This window comes from Mustela lutreola, chromosome 13 (assembly GCF_030435805.1).
Source record: "Mustela lutreola isolate mMusLut2 chromosome 13, mMusLut2.pri, whole genome shotgun sequence".
NCBI lineage: Eukaryota > Metazoa > Chordata > Mammalia > Carnivora > Mustelidae > Mustela > Mustela lutreola.
In genome coordinates, this window is record NC_081302.1 from 62,850,812 (window position 1) to 62,870,394 (window position 19,583).

Genomic DNA, 19,583 nt, shown 5'->3' on the forward strand with positions numbered 1-19,583 from the left:
GCTAGTCCAAATTGATATGTATAATAACTATAAAATATATAACTTATTTTGTAACATTAATACAAAAAATATAAACTATTTCAATAATTTTTAAATGTCAGTTTCATGTTGAAATACTTTGTACTTACTGACTTAAAAGATACTGAGGTTAGTTTCACCTTTTTAATGTGACTACTATGATAATTATCATTATGTATGTAACTTGTGTCATATTTCTATCACATGTGCTGATCCAAACCAATGCTGAGAACTAAAACAGTCTAATCAAACATCTTAACAATGTTATTTGCAATAAGCTCAATATGGAAAAGTCCTACCTTGTTTTTTCTGATTTTACCAATTATTTCCAAACACAGATATGTATCATTATATTTGACATATCAAATTATTCATATCAGTTTATACCTGACATGTGATTTGTTAAAGGCTATTCAGAACAGAAAACATTAGGCAGTAGTGTGATTCAAATTGACCATCAGCTATACTTAGAAAAACAAGTATCAGATAACCTACCTACCTACCTGTATACAATAACAGTAGTCATAATCATAAAAATACCTACCAATTATTGAATGTCTACATGCCTGGCACTATTCCAACCACTTTATTATATTAATTTATTTAATCCTAGCAACAACTGTATGGCTTACTTTCTCCAAGTTATAAATAAGAAAACTAAAACATGGAGAGGTTAATTTATCCAAGTTAATACGCCCAAGATTCAAACCTTTACAGGACATTAGAAAACTTTAATCTGGGTATACTTTGTTCCCTGGAAATTATGATGTTAATTTGAAATCAGTATTTAAAACAGAATGCCTATATGGAATCATACTTATTTGAAAGAACTGATAAATTAAAATATTTTTTCTGAGTCACAATACATATAAAGATTGATCATCTTGATATACAAAGTATCTAGAAGATTATATAAAGGTTGAATTATCTTATTTCTTGAAATTAAAGCATATTCCCAAGAAGTCATTAAAAACCAAAAAATTTTAAAGTATAAAATTGTAGCAATTCTCTCTGCTCCTCTATCCTTGTGTCATCATCAATGATTAGGAAATCAATCATCAATTGATTAGGAAAATAGGAGTATAGGAGTTATAATCTTAGTAAAAAAAAGAATTACAAAGATGCTTTATAAAAACTAAAGAAAAAGTTAATAACTTGAGTCACTTAAATAATAAATATCCATTCTTTTGAAGGTAAAGAGGAAATAGCAAATTTTGCCATCTTTACAAAGTAAACCTATACCCTATGTAATATTTCTTCTATTCTCTCAATCAAAACTCATCACTTACAATGTACAACTCCCTGTACTGAAGCACAGTTTCTACAATCATGGCTTACAAGCACACACTTTCAAGTCAAGGAGCTGGCTTACTTACTATTATGCAGAGTCCACAAAAAAATCAAACTAAATACAGTGAATCTAAAGGCAGAAGTGGAAAAAAAAAAAATTCCCACAGAAGTCTACTACACCAGCATTTTAGTAAAATGGAGAAGCAGCAAAAAGAATATTTGTAATAAACTGGGCAGCAATCCTTATAGAGGCTAAGAAAGTTAAATTTATTTACTCTAGATGTCTTACAATTCTCATAAAGTGCTTTTTATCTTCAGGACTTCCACCATCATATCAATTGGGCATTTTTTGCTTTGATATCCCTGCACCTCCTTCAAACCTGCTTCTCCCCAGTGTCCCCATCTCAGTCCATGTCACAGCCATTCATCTCCAGTATTCAGGCCAAGTGAGTCATCTAAGAATCATTCTTGATTCATTCTGCTCTCATTGCCCTCATCCTTAAGTTCTACCTTACATCAGACCACCTCTCACCATCCCCCCAAATCCAACACTTTAAACCAAAGTGCTATCATCGCTTACTAGCCTTTCTGCCTCTATTCTTGCTACTTTACAGTATAGTCTATCCAGCACCTGAAGTGATCGTTCAGAAAAAGAAACAGATGTCACCCCCTAGAAAAAGCCCTCCAATGGTTCCTCATTGCACTTGGAAAATAAAAAATATTTATTATAGCCTAAAAGGCTATTCAATATTCAACCTTCCCCTACTGCTCTAAACCTATTACCTTCTACTCCTCCCTTATGTAAGCCCCAGCCATATTAGCCTTCCTGTTGCTCACAAAAATATATACTGTGTTCCTTCCCTTACTATTTTCTTTGTATAGATCTTCCTATAGTTTACTCCATTATTCAGATCTCTGCTTGTATGTTAAGAAGACTTATTGTGGTGATCATGTCACAATATGCACAAATACCAAATCATTATGATATACACCTGCAACTAATATGTTTTATGTCAGTTCCACCACAATAAAGACTCAGTAAACACAATGTAAAATTAGTTTAGAGGGATTAATATTTTTAAGACACAACTAAAAATGATTAAGCCCTATTAAAACAAGAGGCCTTAACTTCAATATTAGAGGTATAGAATTTATAAAAGAATAAATGTTTTATTTCTTTAAACAAATATGATAATCTCCAAGGATAAGGAGCACATTGATTCGAACCAGTATAGTTCAAACTTTTAGGTTCATGGTTTTAAAAAAAGTCACCTCCTCAAACACCTTCCAAGAATATTCATTCTCTGCTTCAAGTTACTCTCTATATCCTTAACCTGCTTCTTCCTTAGAGTAAGTAGCACTCTCTAAAATACTACTACTTATTCATTTTATGATTTTATCTGTCACATAGTCCAAAAAGTGATCTTTGTTTATTGTTCCTGCTGTTATTTCCAGCATTAGAAATAGTTACATAGAATGGACACTGACTAATTACCTAATAAAAGAAAAATGCTTACAATGACAATTTTACAATATTTTTAGAGTATTACCTAGAAAATATAACAACTTATTAATGATTGTGACACCATAGGCACATTTCTTTCCAACTTTTCCTTAATGACATAAATTACTCTATAATGGGAAAAATAAATGTACACACACATTAAGTTAAAAAATGCACATGAATTGTTAGTAGAAATTACTTATTTGGAAAGTGCAATGCCAGTGGTATTAGCTTTCCGGGTTTTTTTCTATTTTTTCTAGTGTTTTATCCTCAAAACTTTCTTTAGGAAATAGTCTTAAAATAATAAAAAAAAGAAAATATTATTCAGATCTATGAAAAGGTGAGTGGCATTTGAACAGCTTCTTAATATTCTTACACCAAGAGCAAGAGAGTCAAATAAACCACTACATCAAGGAGAGATTCAGGATGTGTATTCGGGGGAGCTTCCTAATTTCTTGACCAAAGTTTCTGGGTGATTGAAAGATACTACCAACGGTCACTTCAGAATCTTCTCCTCTGGAGATGTTCCTTTCCAAGAATAAACAAAATAGCTTTAGTACATTCCTGCCCAAAGACAAGGATATTAACCACTACATGATGTCTCAGGTTCACTGCAGACCCTCTCTGATTATACCACTCACTTCATTTCCCACTCGGAATATTCTTGATCCTAGAAGCAAAAGTTATAGCACATATAGTCCCATAACTTTATCATAATTCTAGTTCAAACTAAGCATATATAATAAAAAAATTTCCAAGGCAAGAGTGTAAATAAATTACAATTTTAAGGCCTTCCATCTGTTAATAAAAACACTAGAGCTTAAAAAAAAAAAAAAATCAGGATTTTAGCAAGTGAGTCTGTCCAAGTTTGAAAACTAAAATTTTCTGAATACAAATGTGAATCTACCCACAGAAACAATGACGACTGTCACTGAAAAATACCATTCATGCACAAGGAAACAAGGCATTGTTAACAGTGGATTTTCAAATTTAGATAGATAGCTTTTCCCTTTAAAAATATATGTACATACCTTTTTAAGTAAACTGTGAAGGAATTACAAGAGTTACCAGAAAGTACTTCTATAAATACAAACATTTAATAATGTGAAGAATAACCTCTTAATTTATTTACTTCATATACCTGTGTAGGGTACCCTTTCTGTCTGAGAATTTTAGAAGAAAGGCAACTAAAATATTAATTGAACCTTGGGATTCTCCTTTAACCTATGAGCCTGTCTATCATGGAATCTCAATAAGGAGCACTGCCTGTGTCTAGAGACTAAGGCCACCGGCCCCTGACACAGGTGAAACAGTGGTATGTCAGATTTGGACATTGAGTGAGTACTAAATTAAATTCATTAGGTGAAAACTAAAATGCTCCGTGAAAGCAAGAATAACCACTGCCTGTCATATCCACTACTGCAGTCTTAAAGCATAGAACAGTGCTTGGTACACACAGACACTCAATACATTCAATACATAGCCGTATGAATTAAACACATCTGCTGACCAATTCCAGATTACAGAAGTTCTGAGTCTATTCACATATTATTTTTCCAGAGTATCCTTATTGTTCACTTAACATAGTGACTACCTGATCTAGCTGCATAAGACCTCACTACCTGTTCCTCTGACCTACTACCTAGCTTCCTCTTTGCCTCTAGGGAAAATTGTACTTAACCAAGGAAATCAACATTACATGGTTAATGGGATGATTTTCAAAATTCTGTTAATTTTTCAGAGAAAATAGTTTTACTGCATTCATGAACCAATGGTAATCTTTATAGGTAAGACAGAAGTTTAACAACTTCAAATACCAGCACTTTCTATATGGGTAGAAAGAAATACCATTCATTTCAGATCCAATCGTATTAAATCCCATTCAAATCAGATCACAGAAGTTGTAATAGTTGTAATTCCTAACATTAACTCGTTGAACAAAAACAAACATGGAGTTTTTGAAATGTACATTTAAAACATTCAGATAAACTCTGCCTTAAGTCACTGGATTACTGCCAGCAAAGAAACTTACCGCCTGTTACTTCACACATTGGTGTGATCGCAGAGTCATCTAAAGGCACACCTGTCAACTGTTCTGTTTCTACTGACATGGTGCCAGGCAACCGCAACACTAGTGCAAAGAGTCTCTGATCCCAACGAAAAGGTTCCTTGGTCAATTCACTTCCAGGCAAAGGAGAATTAAGAGGTAAATGGAGCTGAAAATAAGGGGGGAAAAAATAAGATTCCACAGGCTGTTTTTCCCAAAAGGCCACATTAATTACACATATATTAAAACTAAATACATCAGTCTCCTATCACTCAAAAAACAAATGCTTATAAAGAAAAGATACGGCGAAAATAAGCACGTGAGAGGCTGTTACATCAATTTTCTTCAGCTTTTACTCTAAAGACCTCAATCGAAAAACATCTATTATTGTAATGCTTTTTAGGTTTCCATTCAACTAACCACCAGGTGCTAGACTGCTTCCAAATAAATTATTTCATTTAATCATTAAAACAAGCCTCTAATAAATATCTTACTATTCCTATTTTCTAGATTAAAAAATGTCTCAGAAAGAATAAGTGATCTGGCCTCCTAGGATCAAGTCAGTACTTTTTCTAGTATACCACGGCAGCCACAAACGTTTCTAGTTAATAATTTTAATTAGGCTTAATTTTTTGACAAAACATATATTCCCAAAGCATCTGCATAAAAGAAAATTTTGTCACTCTAATTACATATTAATTGTATTAAAAATAATGATTCTTACCACATCTGAGTAAAGGAAGAGGGCTTTTATTTTTCCATGTGTTTTTTAAGAGCTATCTTTCCCCAATCCCAACAGACCTGCTAAATTAGGATCTTGGATTCTTAAGAATCTTAGAAGAGTTTGAAATGATTCTAATGGGTATCTCTGTACCAAGTAAGTAACAGAGGACCAAGAGAATCCACACACAAATCTTAGCGTAACTAAATGGGGATAACCAGAAAGAATGTATATCAAGAAGTGATGCAACAGCAGATGCGGAGCACTGAAAGGAAAAAAGGGGAAAGGGAAGTAAAGGTTGAACTAAACCTCACCACGCCTTTTATTCTAGCTGCCAGTTTACAGGGACTGCTAGAGACATGGAATCAAGTTAAATACCACCACAAGAGGCAACAAGTCAAATCCAGCAAGTGGGACATCCTATAGGACAGATGATCTGCCTTCTCCAATAAATCAATAGCATGAAAAAGCAAAGACTGGGGAGTGAGGAGGGTGGTGGAACATTACAGAAGAAAAGACAAAGAAATCAAAAGCCAAGATTTTTTGAGAAAATATGGAATATACATTACTGCAATTATTAATATTTTATGTGTGATAATGACATGGTGCCCAAGAAAACAAAAAACTTCATCGCATATATAATTCTTAAAACTAAAAATAAAGCCCAGGATTACCATACTTGGGGATTTATTTAGAGTTTTCTCTAAAATACAGAAAATACTTTAAAAAATCACCTCCAAATTAATTGCCAAAGTTCAGACTGCTTTGGTCATTCAGCAAACATAACTATTGTTTATGGCCTTTCTATTTCTCACCTCAAAGATTTCTGCACTTGACAAATTAGGGATTGAAGTCATTCTACACTGACTTAAGACTCAATTTTTTTTACGAGTTACCTTAAACCATTAAAAAAAAATCAAATTCTATTCTCAGAAGAGAATTCCTAGTGAAGCTCTTGCTAAGCTGGCAGCTCTCTGAAAGCTTCATGCCAAGAGAATATGCTGCAAGATCCAAATCAGTCAAGGTTTTGTGACCATGGCCAGGAGTCTTGAGCCTTTCCTCTGGCACTGATCCTACTTAAGGCAGAAGTCAGAGGCAGTAGAACAGAATGTTGAAGAAATCTGGGCCAGGATGTTCTGTGAGAAAGGTTTTCTCTAACCTCTCTCTGTGACACTTGGAAAACAGCTGAGGAACTCCAAGCTCTTGCTAATATTACCACACCTTGCCAGAAGAGAAAGAGGAAAACAATGTTTCCATCATCTCCTTTACTCCAGACCAGTCACCTCTGCATCTGGGAAGCACAACCACCGAGTGTTCGGTCATTTTCTAAGATCACAATAACATCAGGGCACAAGGAGCAATGGAGGAAGGAGGAGCAATAGTTACTCTGGGATATAATCAATACATGGAACTGTCTCAAGAATCCACAGGATAACAGCACTGCAAAGACCTCAGATATAAGCAGTGCATAGGACAATGACAGTTTCCGAACTGTATACACATACACACACAGCTAATCAGATAATTCTCTCTCTCTCTTGCTTCTCCACACTCACAGACAGAAAGGTATATACATACACATGCACACACACAAATCAAATAATTTAATGATAAGCATCCACAAGGGAGACAATATAAAACAAAATAACTGGCCTTTGTGGAATGCCAGATCTGGAAAATATTTCAACCAAAATAAACAAAACAACCAAGAATGGTCACAAGCATATTTCATACACAGTTATATCACTTTTATAAAACTTGTCAAATTTTTATTTAGTTTTCTATCATTTCCCCTTCCCCATATCCCCTCTCACCAACAAAAGAGGGGGAAAAAAAAACCTATAGTTGAAATGTGCCAGTAATAATGGAAGGAGCAATGAAAGGCAAACAGAGACAGGAAAAACACAAAGAGCCTGCAAGAAAAATATTCTTAAGAAGGTTCAATTATTCCAAATCTAAAGTCTACAACTGAAATTCTAGCAGCATGTTAAAATCAGAAATGGAGGCCTTTCTGAATATATGGACTCTGAGAATCAAGGCAAATTGCACATAAATCAAGAAATAAATATAAAATTAATCATAAGAAAAATGTACAAAAATACAAATGGGTAATTCTTAATAGTGAAAAATGGGAGAAAAAAATACCTAAGGAAATCCATATGGCCAGACAATACAAATTAAAAATATGAGGGAGGGCATCTGGGTGGCTCAGTCATTAAGCATCTGCCTTTGGCTCAGGTCATGATCCCAGGGTCCCAGGATCAAGCCCCGCATCAAACTCCCTGCTCAGCAGGAAGCCTGCTTCTCCCTCTCCCACTCCCCCTGCTTATGTTCCCTCTCTTGCTGTGTCTCTATCAAATACGTAGATAAAATCTTAAAAAAATATATGAGGGATATATCATTTTGCACCCATCACGGGAGCAAAATTTTAAGGGTTGACAAAAGTGATGAGAAGTGTGTGTGTGTATCTCAATGGAAACTTTCCATCACTCATATATAACCATTTTAAAAAACAATTTGATAAGATCTGATAAGCTGAAGATTAGCATACATCAGGAACCAGCAATGCCATCTCTAGTTATACATCTTAAAGAAACTCTCATATATGTTTACAGGAAGCCAGGTAAAATACTGTCTACAGCATTATTTGAAACAGGAACACAGGAAACAACCTAGAAGTCCAATAAGGGAATCAATAAACAAACTGTGGTCTGTTTATAAATCAGAGTTGAAATGAATAAACTCAACCTCTAAGATCCAACACGGATACATCTCAAAACAGTATTTTTTTAATATAACATACATACAATTCATGCATCCATACATAAAAGAACATAAATCATGAGTGTACAGCTTGGTGAACTTTCACAAGATGAATGTCCTCATGTAATGAGCATTTTTATCAAGAAACAGAAACTTACTAATTTATGCCCCTCCAGTCATTCTCTCTCTCCAACTGACGTTTTCCTTGATTTTGAACTTTATATAAATGGAATTACAGAATATGGTCTCCTTGGCTTATGGCTTCTTCCATTTAATATTATGGGATTGAGATTTATACTGTTGCATATTTAAGTGTAGGTCATTCATTCCCATTGCCACATAGCATGTGAGTATAAAAGACAGAGAGAGGGAAAGAGAGAGAGAGACCACAAAGGAATAGAGAGAGAACATGTACTAGAGTTTATCTATTTTTTTTGTTGATAAGCATCTGGGTTGTTTCCAGTTTCTAGTATGAATAGTACAACTCTGAAATTATAGCATATCTTTTTTTTTTTTTTTTAAGATTTTATTTATTTATTTGACAGAGAGAAATCACAAGCAGGCAGAGAGGCAGGCAGAGAGAGAGAGAGGAGGAAGCAGGCTCCCCGCTGAGCAGAGAGCCCGATGCGGGACTCGATCCCAGGACCCTGAGATCATGACCTGAGCCGAAGGCAGCGGCTTAACCCACCGAGCCACCCCGGTGCCCCAAATTATAGCATATCTTTTTATGAAAAACCTAGACACGTGCTTCTGTTGATATACACTGAGGAGCAAAAATGCTCAGGTCAAGTGCCTGCTAAAGGCTTCTGCCTGCTTTTTAAAAAACTAAGTTAACATTTTTTATTGATTTGAAAAATTAGTAATATATTCTGGATGAGTCCCTTGTTAGATATACATACTGTAAATATCTTCTCCCATTTTGTGACTTCTTCTACTATTTTAGTGGTATCTTTTGATAAACTGAATTTCTTATCTTAATACATTTTTTCTTCCGTGGTTAGTACTTTCTGTGCCCTCAAAGGTCATGACAATTCTTCTATATTCTCCTAAAAGTTTTACTATTTTACCACTTACATTTAAATCTGAAATTTAGTTCTGTGAGTAGAAGTAGAGGTAGATTTTTTCTCAAACATACTGACATACTATTAAAAAAACATCCTTTCTCCACTGTTCTAGAATACCACCTTTTTTTCTTATATTGGGGGACAACTATAAGTGTGAGTCTATTTGTGAATCAAAACAGTATCAGATGAAAAGAAAGCAAGATGAAAAATGACACAGATAAGCATCTGTGTTCACTGTTAAATTATTACTTAATCTAGTTTTATATATGTATAACATGTACATGTAGTAGAAGTGAGAAAGGTAAACTAAAAAGCTACATACCAAATTCATGATGGGGTGAGGTGGGGAAGAGGGAAGAAAGTTAACACTGAGTAGGGGAACAAAGGAAACTACAGCTTAACAATCTGCAGTATTCTGTTTCATTTACTAAATTTTTAAAAATCTACAACAAAAAAGAACAAAATTTCACAAATATGCTGAAATTTTGTATCATTTATCCTTATCTATCCAGAATACCTGAATATGTTAATATGAAGATAAGTGTCAAAAGCAGATAAAGTGTTCATTCAAGCAGTCAACTATTGTGTTTTATACAAAATCAAAGACAAGAAAAGTTCATACATGCCTCAACTTAAAGTAGATTACATTATAATCACAAACCCAAAGATCCCACATTTTTAAGGACTTCAACAAAGAGTTCTCCTTGATCAGTTATTTAAGTATACTGCAAGAGGGCAAAATACTCCCTGAAAATTATGCATGCTTCTTTCAGTCATCATTTTTTATTCACCTACCAAATATTAAGCATCTTTTAGGTTCTGGGTATTTAAAGATGCATAATAAAATGTGGTCCCATCACTCAAAGAGTTCAGAGGAAAGGGATCATCATGTTCCTAAAGGAATTTTTTAAGAGGTGTGTTGGGAGGATAAGCTAACCAGAAAACTACAATACTGGTTAGGAAGATATTTATTAGCTTACTTCTGAACACTTGGCAGGAAAAGAGTTTCATAAAACTTAATTGCACGAAACTTTAGTGTAAGAGTTTTTAAAGTTAAGTGTCTACACTGAGGATGCTAAAAAAAATTGGTCATTAACAACACTTATAGAGTAGTTATTACTATACGGCAAACATCGTTCTAAACCATATATATGGCTCATATATATATAAAATATATATACATATATTAATTCATTATATATTATAATCTATATACATTAATTCATTGAATCCACAAAAATAAACAAATAAGATAAGCGCCATACAATTCCTATTTACAAATGACAAAAACGCCTGCTTTTGCACAAAGAATTCCAATAACTTTTGGGAAAGTACACAGTAAATAGTAAGGAGACAGAGTTCAAACCCAGCCGGTCTGGCCCTTGATTCTGTGCTCTTAACCACTTCATTATACTGCCTAACCACTAGTGAAACCATTACCTATATTTTTAAAAAAATCAGGTGGTAAGATAACCACATTAAAAAAAATAACTTATTAAATAGAAAAAAGGAAAGTTTAATTATGAAAAATTACTACTTTTAGAAGCAAATTTTAAATCATCCCTTTAAAAATCTAGTGATTTTAAGTCACTAATTAGTAATATTTTATAAATAATTTAGATTGTTTTATGAAATGTCCTATGTTTTCCCCCCAAGTTACTCCTTTATCCAATGTAAAGATGCAGTAATATATTTTCTCCCTCCTACTGCTCTCTCCCAATTCCTAAGTACATGACTAATAACAATAATAAAAGCAAGCAAGAATAATAGCTAGGATATTGAGCACTTATTATGGGCCAAGCAAAATTCTAGGAGTTTTTCATATATTTAATAACAAACCAGTACAGGTACTATTATTATCCCCATTTTAGAGATAAGTTGTAATGTAAGATTCCATGTCAGAAGATACATATTTGGAGGATATATACTCAAATAATCCCTGCTATATAATCAAGTTTAGACCATGTAAGGACTGCAAATTTTAAGAATTGGCTTTCATATGCAATTCAAGAATAAACTCCCCGTAATCATGACATTACTGGTCTTTATTAGAGTCTTCATAAGACTATATTTGGCAAAACCTCAGTCTAACGGACTTATTAATAAGCAAAGAAAATTATTGTTTATAATAACAAAGTTTTATTTTTACTTGTATACAATTGAAGTTTTCTATATTATTTAATTTTTTTAAGGTTTTATTTATTTTAGAGAGATGAGTGCAAACAGGGTGAGGAGCAGAGGGAGCGAATCTCCAGCAGACTCCACACTCCACACTGAGCACAAACAAGGTCTGAATCAGGGTTTGATCCCACCACCCTAAGATTCATGACCTAAGCTGAAACCGAGTTGGATGCTCAACAAGCTGAGCCACCCAGGCGCCCCTCTATATTATTTTAAATGATTCATTTCACTGATACCACCATTCCAGATAACTTATGTAATTATCCTGGTAGTTGACAGAAAAGAAAATGTAACTCCCACTTAAATTTAGGAAAACTGTCCTATTTCTCCTTCTTTCCTTTGGAGATCTATCTTACTGACTTTTCACCTTTGAGTCTTTCCTGAACTTCTTATTAAAAAGGAATAAAATTTATTTCTCCACAGATATCAAAAGTAAAGGGCAGATTAGGTAGGTCTGATGACAGTTTATCATTAGGCTTGCTCAACCTTTGTTATAAAAGTGCAATCTCTCCTTCACTCAACCTTTTTGTTTTTGATTACAGTTCAAATCCTAATTATTTGTGACTGTGCTAAGAACGGACTAAGGCTCAACTTAAATTTTAATTATTCTTTGTTATTCATTGAGCACCTACTAAAGCATGGCATTGTGTTAAGATTTAATAAGGACTATACCAAGCCAAATAATATGAGATGTTTTAGCTAGCTCACTTTAAGAGAAACTATTATAAAACCTTAGATAACCAGAATTCTTACACATTAACTATTTATTTTTTAGACCCACAGAATATAAAAAATAAAAGCCAGCAAATAGTAAAAAAAAAAAATAAAAAAAGAAAGATATTTATTTTTAAAACATCTTTAATTTAGAAATCAAGCAGATTTCTCCTCGTATACAACCACCTAACTGGCTCCTCGATAATGTCCACACCAGAGCCAACCATGAGAGTCAAAACTGACTGATCTGTACCAACACTTAGGAGGTTTCCCTTGCACTTAGATGTTCTGCCAACTGGTTCTATTACAGAAGTAACTCAAATAGTAAGTCCTTTAATAATCATACTTCCTACCTTATGTTTTAATGACCCATTTACCTGGCACCTATTTACCTATCCCACTAGTTTGAGGGAGGGCAAAGAGAAGGATCTTACTCTTTTCTGTGCCCCAACCCCCATCACAGTATTTGTCAAATGAAATAAATGAGGTCTTCCCCATTCCCACAGCAGAAGAAAAGTACCAGAGTAAGAGGGGTAGAGTGAGAGCTGTAGTCAGAACACAAGCACCTCTCAGTCCTGCCAATAAGACCTGTGCTCTCCGCATCCCAAAACACACACAAATGTGGATGCAAACACACAAACACAGAATCTGTGGTAATGTTTATGGTAGGTCACAAAACCAGGTAGTCTTATCTTCAAGAGCTGGGAGGATTACTCTCTTACTATGTATGTACTTGATCTCTATGCCCCTTTTATGTACCCACATAGGACACAAAAACATGAGCTGCAAAAACCTGACACCTAGAACAAGGGGTGGAGAAACAGTCATTCCATATGTTGAAGCCCTAACAAGTCCTTGGCCTTATCTATGGTAACTTCAATTTTACTTTGATCTACGTGACATTTTTATTAATGTTTGTCTTCTCAACTAGATCAATGGTGGTAGAGCTCTTATTTGTTTTTACTCACCTTTTGAGACTCAGAGCCTAGCACAGTGTCTGATTCACAGAAGAAACTCAATAAATATGGCTGAATGAATAAATGATGTATGGATAAATAAGGTGACTGACTAAGTTGTGAAGGCCACTAAGGAATCTAGTGAACAATGGAAAGCAATCAAACATTTTTAACAGCAGAATAACAAGTGGTGTGCTTTAGAATCATTATTGCCGTGATATGACAGGCTGAGAGTACTTGATGATATAACATGTGTGAGTACAGGAGTAAGTGATTATCTGGTGGATGAACCAGGGAAGGCTCAAAGAAAAGCAGCATCTGAGTAAGTTAGGAAAATGAAAAGGTGACTAAAAATCTAGAACCTTTTGTAGATTGGGCGATGGCATGTGCAGGGTGAAGATCATCATCAAAAATATAGGAGGCAAGAAATAAAAAAAATACTAGGATGAAAAACAAATTAAAATTCAAAGGTGCTGGACAGTAAAATAGAAAGGAGAAACTGAAGATTTTAAGAAGGCCTTTAAGTATGGTAACGTTTTAAGGGCACCTGGGTAGCTCAGTTGCTTAAGCATTGGACTCTTCATTTTGGCTCAGGTCATGATCTCCGGGTCATGAGAGACTGAGCCCCACTCTGGACTCTGCGCTCAGCAGGGAGTCTGACTCTCCTCTTCTTTTCCCTCTGCCCCCTGCTCATGTACTCTGTCACACAAATAAATAAATAAATCTTAAAAAAAAAAAAAAAAGGAATGGGAAAGGTTTTAAATGGGGGAGATAGAGGAACAACATTCAGAGAAAGGGAATATATGAAGGAAAAAAGCAGAAGTTTTCAGGCAGTTAGTAGCCTATTGAGTCAAGTTTAGAGAAAATAAAAAAGAATGACGAGAATTTTTTTCTTCATCTACTAGTCATTCCCTAGTCTTTTCAGTCCACTAAAACAATTCCCACACAAAGTCACCCATGATTTTTTTTTTGGTCATTGTGATGACAATTATGGAAAGTGTTCCAGGCCTAAGTCTTAACAGGCCTCACAACTTCATTATCACCCCCTCGGGAGCCAGCTCCCTCGTAAGGAAGATTGAACTTGGCCACTGACTGATCAGACATCATATGGAGACAGAAGCCACAGGAACGAGCAGCAAAGTGCCCAGGCAACAAGTACCAAAGCCCCAGATTATAAAAAAGGCCATCTTCAATGTTCCAGCCCCAGTTAAGCAGCCAGCTGAATGACCTTCAACCCACAGAATCTTGAGAAATAATACACTGGTTTCAAGCCTCTAAGATTTATGATGATGTATTACACAGAAACAGATAATGGTGCCATTAAATCTAGTGGAGATTTTTCATAGTTAGCTTCCCAGCAGTATTCAAACTACCACTCTTTAGACACTTCTCCTTTAGCTTTCACATTGGAATATTCTCATGGTTTTCCCTCCTCTTCTCTGGCTGTTCTGTCTTCTACCCTCAACACTCAAACCAGACTCAACCTTCAATACCATTAAATGCTACAGATCCTCAAGGCTTAGTTTTAAGTCTTGGCCAATCTACATTTTAAACCCTCAACCCCTGCCCACAGCTTCATATACTCAGATAAAATTAGATAAAAAAAATTAGATAAAATTGGATAAAATTCTATACTCAGATAAAATTAAACATTTTTATATATCCAGCCTAGATCTTTCTTCTGAGCATTCTTCTGCCTACTTGATATTTCCCTTGAATGGCTCAATGTACCTTAAACTTAACCTTCAAAACTGAAGTCATGATTTTCCTCCACCCAAAATGATACTCTTTCAACATTTCCTAGCTCAGTGAATGGGATCATAATCTCTCCAGCATTGCAAGAAGCCATCTCCCTCTTCCTACCTCTTCCTTATTATACTCCAAATGTAATATAATGTATGTCACCAAATTTGGTTGATTTGACCTTACAAATATCTCTTAGGGCGCCTGAGTGGTTCAGTGGGTTAAGCCTCTGCTTTTGGCTAAGGTCATGATCTCAGGGTCCTGGGATTGAGTCCCACATAAGGCTCTCTGTTCATCAGGGAGCCTGCTTCCCTCTCTCTCTCTGCCTGCCTCTCTGCCTACTTGTGATCTCTCTCTGTCAAATAAACAAATAAAATCTTAAAAAATATATATATATATATCTTAAAATGACTACTTCTCTACCATCACCAAACTCCTCAGCCAATCCATTAGCAGAACTAATCCAACAATGCCTAACTGGTCTTCCGACATCCATTTGTCTCCCTCCTCCACCCAGTATCTCCAAATAAAACCCTTGGATGGCCTCCTATTGCTTTTATTTTAATAACAACATGACTTGGCATTGCTTCGAGTCCCTTATGTGGTCAAGCCAACCTTCCATTTTATACAATGATCCCTTTTCTTTTATGCACTAAGTCACATGAGCTTGTTTCTAGTCTTGTTCTCAAAACAAACTCGTTTTGGTGGGGGTGGGGGCACCTGGATGGCTTAGTCGGTTAAATGTCTGCTTTCTGCTCAGGTCATGATCTCAGGGTCCTGGAACTGAGCCCCACCTTGGGCTCCCCACTCAACAGGACGCCTGCTTCTCCCTCTCCCCCTGCTTGTGCACTTTCTCTGTGCCAAATAAATAAATAAATAAATCTTTAAAAAAAAAATACTCCCAATGGGAAGATTCTTTGCACAGTCTGATATGATCATATTTCCCACTTTCTGTGTAGTAAATCTTACTCATTTCTTCAGATCTTAGCTTACTCTGAGCTCCCCGATTAGATCTAGTGTGCCCTTATTGTAAGCTCTTATAGCACATATTCCTCCTTCTGCAGGATATATGGTAATTGCAATTTTACTTTGATCTATGTAACTTTTTATTTTTTTTTAAGATTTTATTTGTTTATTTGAAAGAGAGATCACAAATAGGCAGAGAGGCAGACAGAGAGAGAGGGGGAAGCAGGCTCCCCGCTGAGCAGAGAGCCCGATGTGGGGCTCGATCCCAGGACCCTGAGATCATGACCCAAGCCGAAGGCAGAGGCTTAACCCACTGAGCCACCCAGGCGCCCTATGTGACGTTTTTATTTAATGTTTGTCTTCTCAACTAAACCAATGGTGGTAGAGCTCCTGTTTGTTTTTACTCACAATTTGAGACTCAGAGCCTAGCACAGCGTCTGATTCACAAAAGAAACTCAATAAATATGGCTGAATGAATAAATGATGTATGGATGATATATGGATAAATAAGGTGACTGGCTAAGTTGTGAAGGCCGCTAAGGAATCTAGTGAATGATGGAAAGCAATCAAACATTTTTAACAGCAGAATAACACTCAAGTGGTGTGCTTTAGGATCATTATTGCCATAATATGACAGGCTGAAAAAAAAAAAACAAGGCAAGTTAAGGAGTTAATGTAATAGTTAAGAAAAGGAGCAGGGTGACTGATGGCCAAAGGAATAGGAATGAGAGGAAGAAACAGGTTAATGAGAGCAAAAAGCAAAGGACTAATACCAAAAACAATTATAGACAAAAAAAAAAAATGTAGAATATGCTATGTCCAAGGCCCTAACACTTTCTCTACCTCTACTATTAAAGTGATGATATAACATGCTCAAAATGGTAGCAGAGTACTTTTTATATGAAACATAATTTTTTGTAAAAGCTACAAAACTTAAGTTTTAAATACACACACACAACCAAAAAAGATGTATTTTTCTCAAAAGATGTACAATAACATGTAACTACTCACAATTATTAATATTAAAAATATCTCAAAAAAAATTAAAAAATCTCAAATATAAAGAATACAACATTAAAACTATAATAAATTATAAAGTATTAGGTCAGAAGTTTAGTTTAAAGCATGTTGATAAAAAAACTTTAGAAATGAATAGCAGGATGCCTGAGTGGCTCAGCTGGTTAACCGTCTGCGTTTGGCTCATGTCATGATCTCAGGGTCCTGGAATCAAATGCCACATTAGGCTCCTCACTCAGTAGGGAGTCTGCTTCTCCCTCTGCCTGCAGCTTCCCCTGCTTATGCTTTCTTTCTGACAAATAAATAAATAAAAACAAAACAAAATAAAAACTAAAAAATAGTAAGAGCTTTCTGAGTCATTTTGAGAGCTACTATTTTCTAGGTAACTGACAACACGTTAACACTTCAAGTATGAAAACTTACCAAAAAACTTCCCACAGCATGTTTTATGTGTCCCTATCCTCTGGCAACAGACTGTACCCCCTAAAATAATAAGCTTTTCTTGGTAATTCCAAGAAGCAGAGAAAGACAAAGCTTAAAGATCTCTTGTTCATACCAAATATTGCCCCAAATCACAAAGCAAGTTAACAAGCTGACAATTCATTATTTGTTGAACTTTGTACTAGGGTTTCAATTAAACATCCTGCTTGAATCATCATTTAATCTTCCTACATACCTATTACTTATAACTTATGGTTCTAAAGCATATTATCAATTTAACATATTTCTTTGGTTCCCCAAAATTTAACATTAAATGTATATAAAAAGTTCTCCAACAACAGCACACAATTATCCATGCAGCTTCAGATCCTTCTTTCTCTCCTACCACCGAGTTTGAATTTGAGTATCATAGACTTTTAAGTGTTCTCCACACTGGGTCTAGAGGTTCTTCTGAATCCCTTTTGGCCTTCAGAAGTTAAGAACATCAGAGTTGTAATTTATAACTTGTGCTTATGAACTTTACCTCACTAGCACCCTCAGTTTGAAAAGTGTAATTTCAAGGTATATTAAAGACTAGCAGTGTTGCATTTGCATTTCCAATTAATTAACCTTAGAATATTTTTGTATTATTTTTATTTCAATTACAAATTACTAGATGATACAATGCTTCACTTTCAAAGGTTGCCTTTGGCCAGATGTTTGATTTCTCAGTAACAATTCTTCATAATCACAGAGAGTTTTACTTCTCAGAAATTTGGCAATTTCTCAACTGCCTTTATTTGCACTGCCTATCGTTCAGTAGGTAATCTATTGCATTATCATATTATTAAAATTTCATTATTAATTCACTATACATTAATAAGATCTTTAAAAATTTTCAAGCAAGAATTAGGAATCCAAATTTCTGTTAAACTTCTATGAAACTTCTAGTTAAAAATACATAGCAATTGGATGATCAGATGTAATGTATGAAACATGTTTAGATTCTGGTTCAAATAACTGTCAACATTTCTGAGACAATTAGGGAAACTGGAATAAAGATCAGATATTAGACCACTATTTATTTAACCCCTTAAAAATTCTGTGAAGCTATAACGATAAATTAAAAATAAAATTAACTTATTTAAAAATTAAATTTAGCGGCAGCTGGTTGGCCCAGTGGATAAAGCATGTGACTATTGTTCTCAGGGTTGTTGAGTTCAAGCCCCACATGGGGCAAAGAATTTATTTTTAAAAAATTAAATTTAGGGGTGCCTGGGTGGCTCTGTCACTTAGCGTCTGCCTTTGGCTCAGATCACGATCCCAGGGTCCTGGAATTGAGCCCCGCACTGGGATCCCTGCTCAGAAGGAAGCCTGCGTCTCCCTCTACCACTCCCTCTGCTTGTGTTCCCTCTCTCTTGCTATCTCTGTCAAATAAATAAATAAATAAATCTTTATAAAAATTTTTAATTTAAATTTAACAAAATGTTAAAATATATTAAAGTTTCATTAGGCTATAGAACACTGCTGATGTAGACAGATAGATATAGATGTCCTTAAATGTCAAAGACACATACGGAAGTGGAAATGATACAGTGTTTGTAATTTGCTATTAAAATATTCCCAGGGCACCTGGGTGGCTCAGTCAGTTAAGCGTCCAAATCTTGGCTTCAGCTCAGGTCATGATCTCAGGGTTGTGAGATCAAGCACCATATGCATGCAACTCTGTATTCCATGAGAGGTCTACTTGAGATTCTTTTCTCCTCCTTCTCCCTCCCGTTATGCTCCTTCATCTGCTCACACATGTGGGGTCTCTTTCTCTCTCTGTAGGACAAATAAAATCCTTCAAAATAAATAAATATAATAAAATGTTCCTGCTAAAAATGGCAGTAGGGACAGAACAGATAAAAACAAGATCAACAAAATGTGTGTAAGAGTTGAAGCTGAATAAGGGTTCTTGAGGTTTATTAATTTACTTTCCCTACTTCTGTATATATTTGAAAGCTCCATAATATATGTTTTTAAAAACTGGATATATGTGAGTAGACACAATTAAAAATGCAAGTAATTAAAAGCCTTTGTGAAAAGAAAATGAGAATGGGAAGGAAATCTTGCCTTTATTACTAGCTTTTCTGTAAATGCAGTTATTAGCCAAATGTTCACATTACACTGAAACATT

At 35.0% G+C, this 19,583-nt stretch overlaps 1 protein-coding gene across 6 annotated transcripts in view; it reads right to left on the bottom strand.

Moving 5' to 3' along the window:
- INTS6 (integrator complex subunit 6) overlaps nucleotides 1–19,583 on the bottom strand; it is a 109,258-nt gene that overhangs the window by 49,039 nt on the left and 40,636 nt on the right. For all 6 annotated transcript variants that reach the window (XR_009346835.1, XR_009346837.1, XR_009346836.1 and 3 more), the window contains one exon: nucleotides 4,845–5,028. Coding sequence is in view for 3 of the 6 variants with exons in the window: in XM_059143767.1 (XP_058999750.1) it covers nucleotides 4,845–5,028 (184 nt within the window). In the remaining 3 variants the exon portion in view is untranslated. The remainder of the gene's footprint in view (nucleotides 1–4,844; nucleotides 5,029–19,583) is intronic.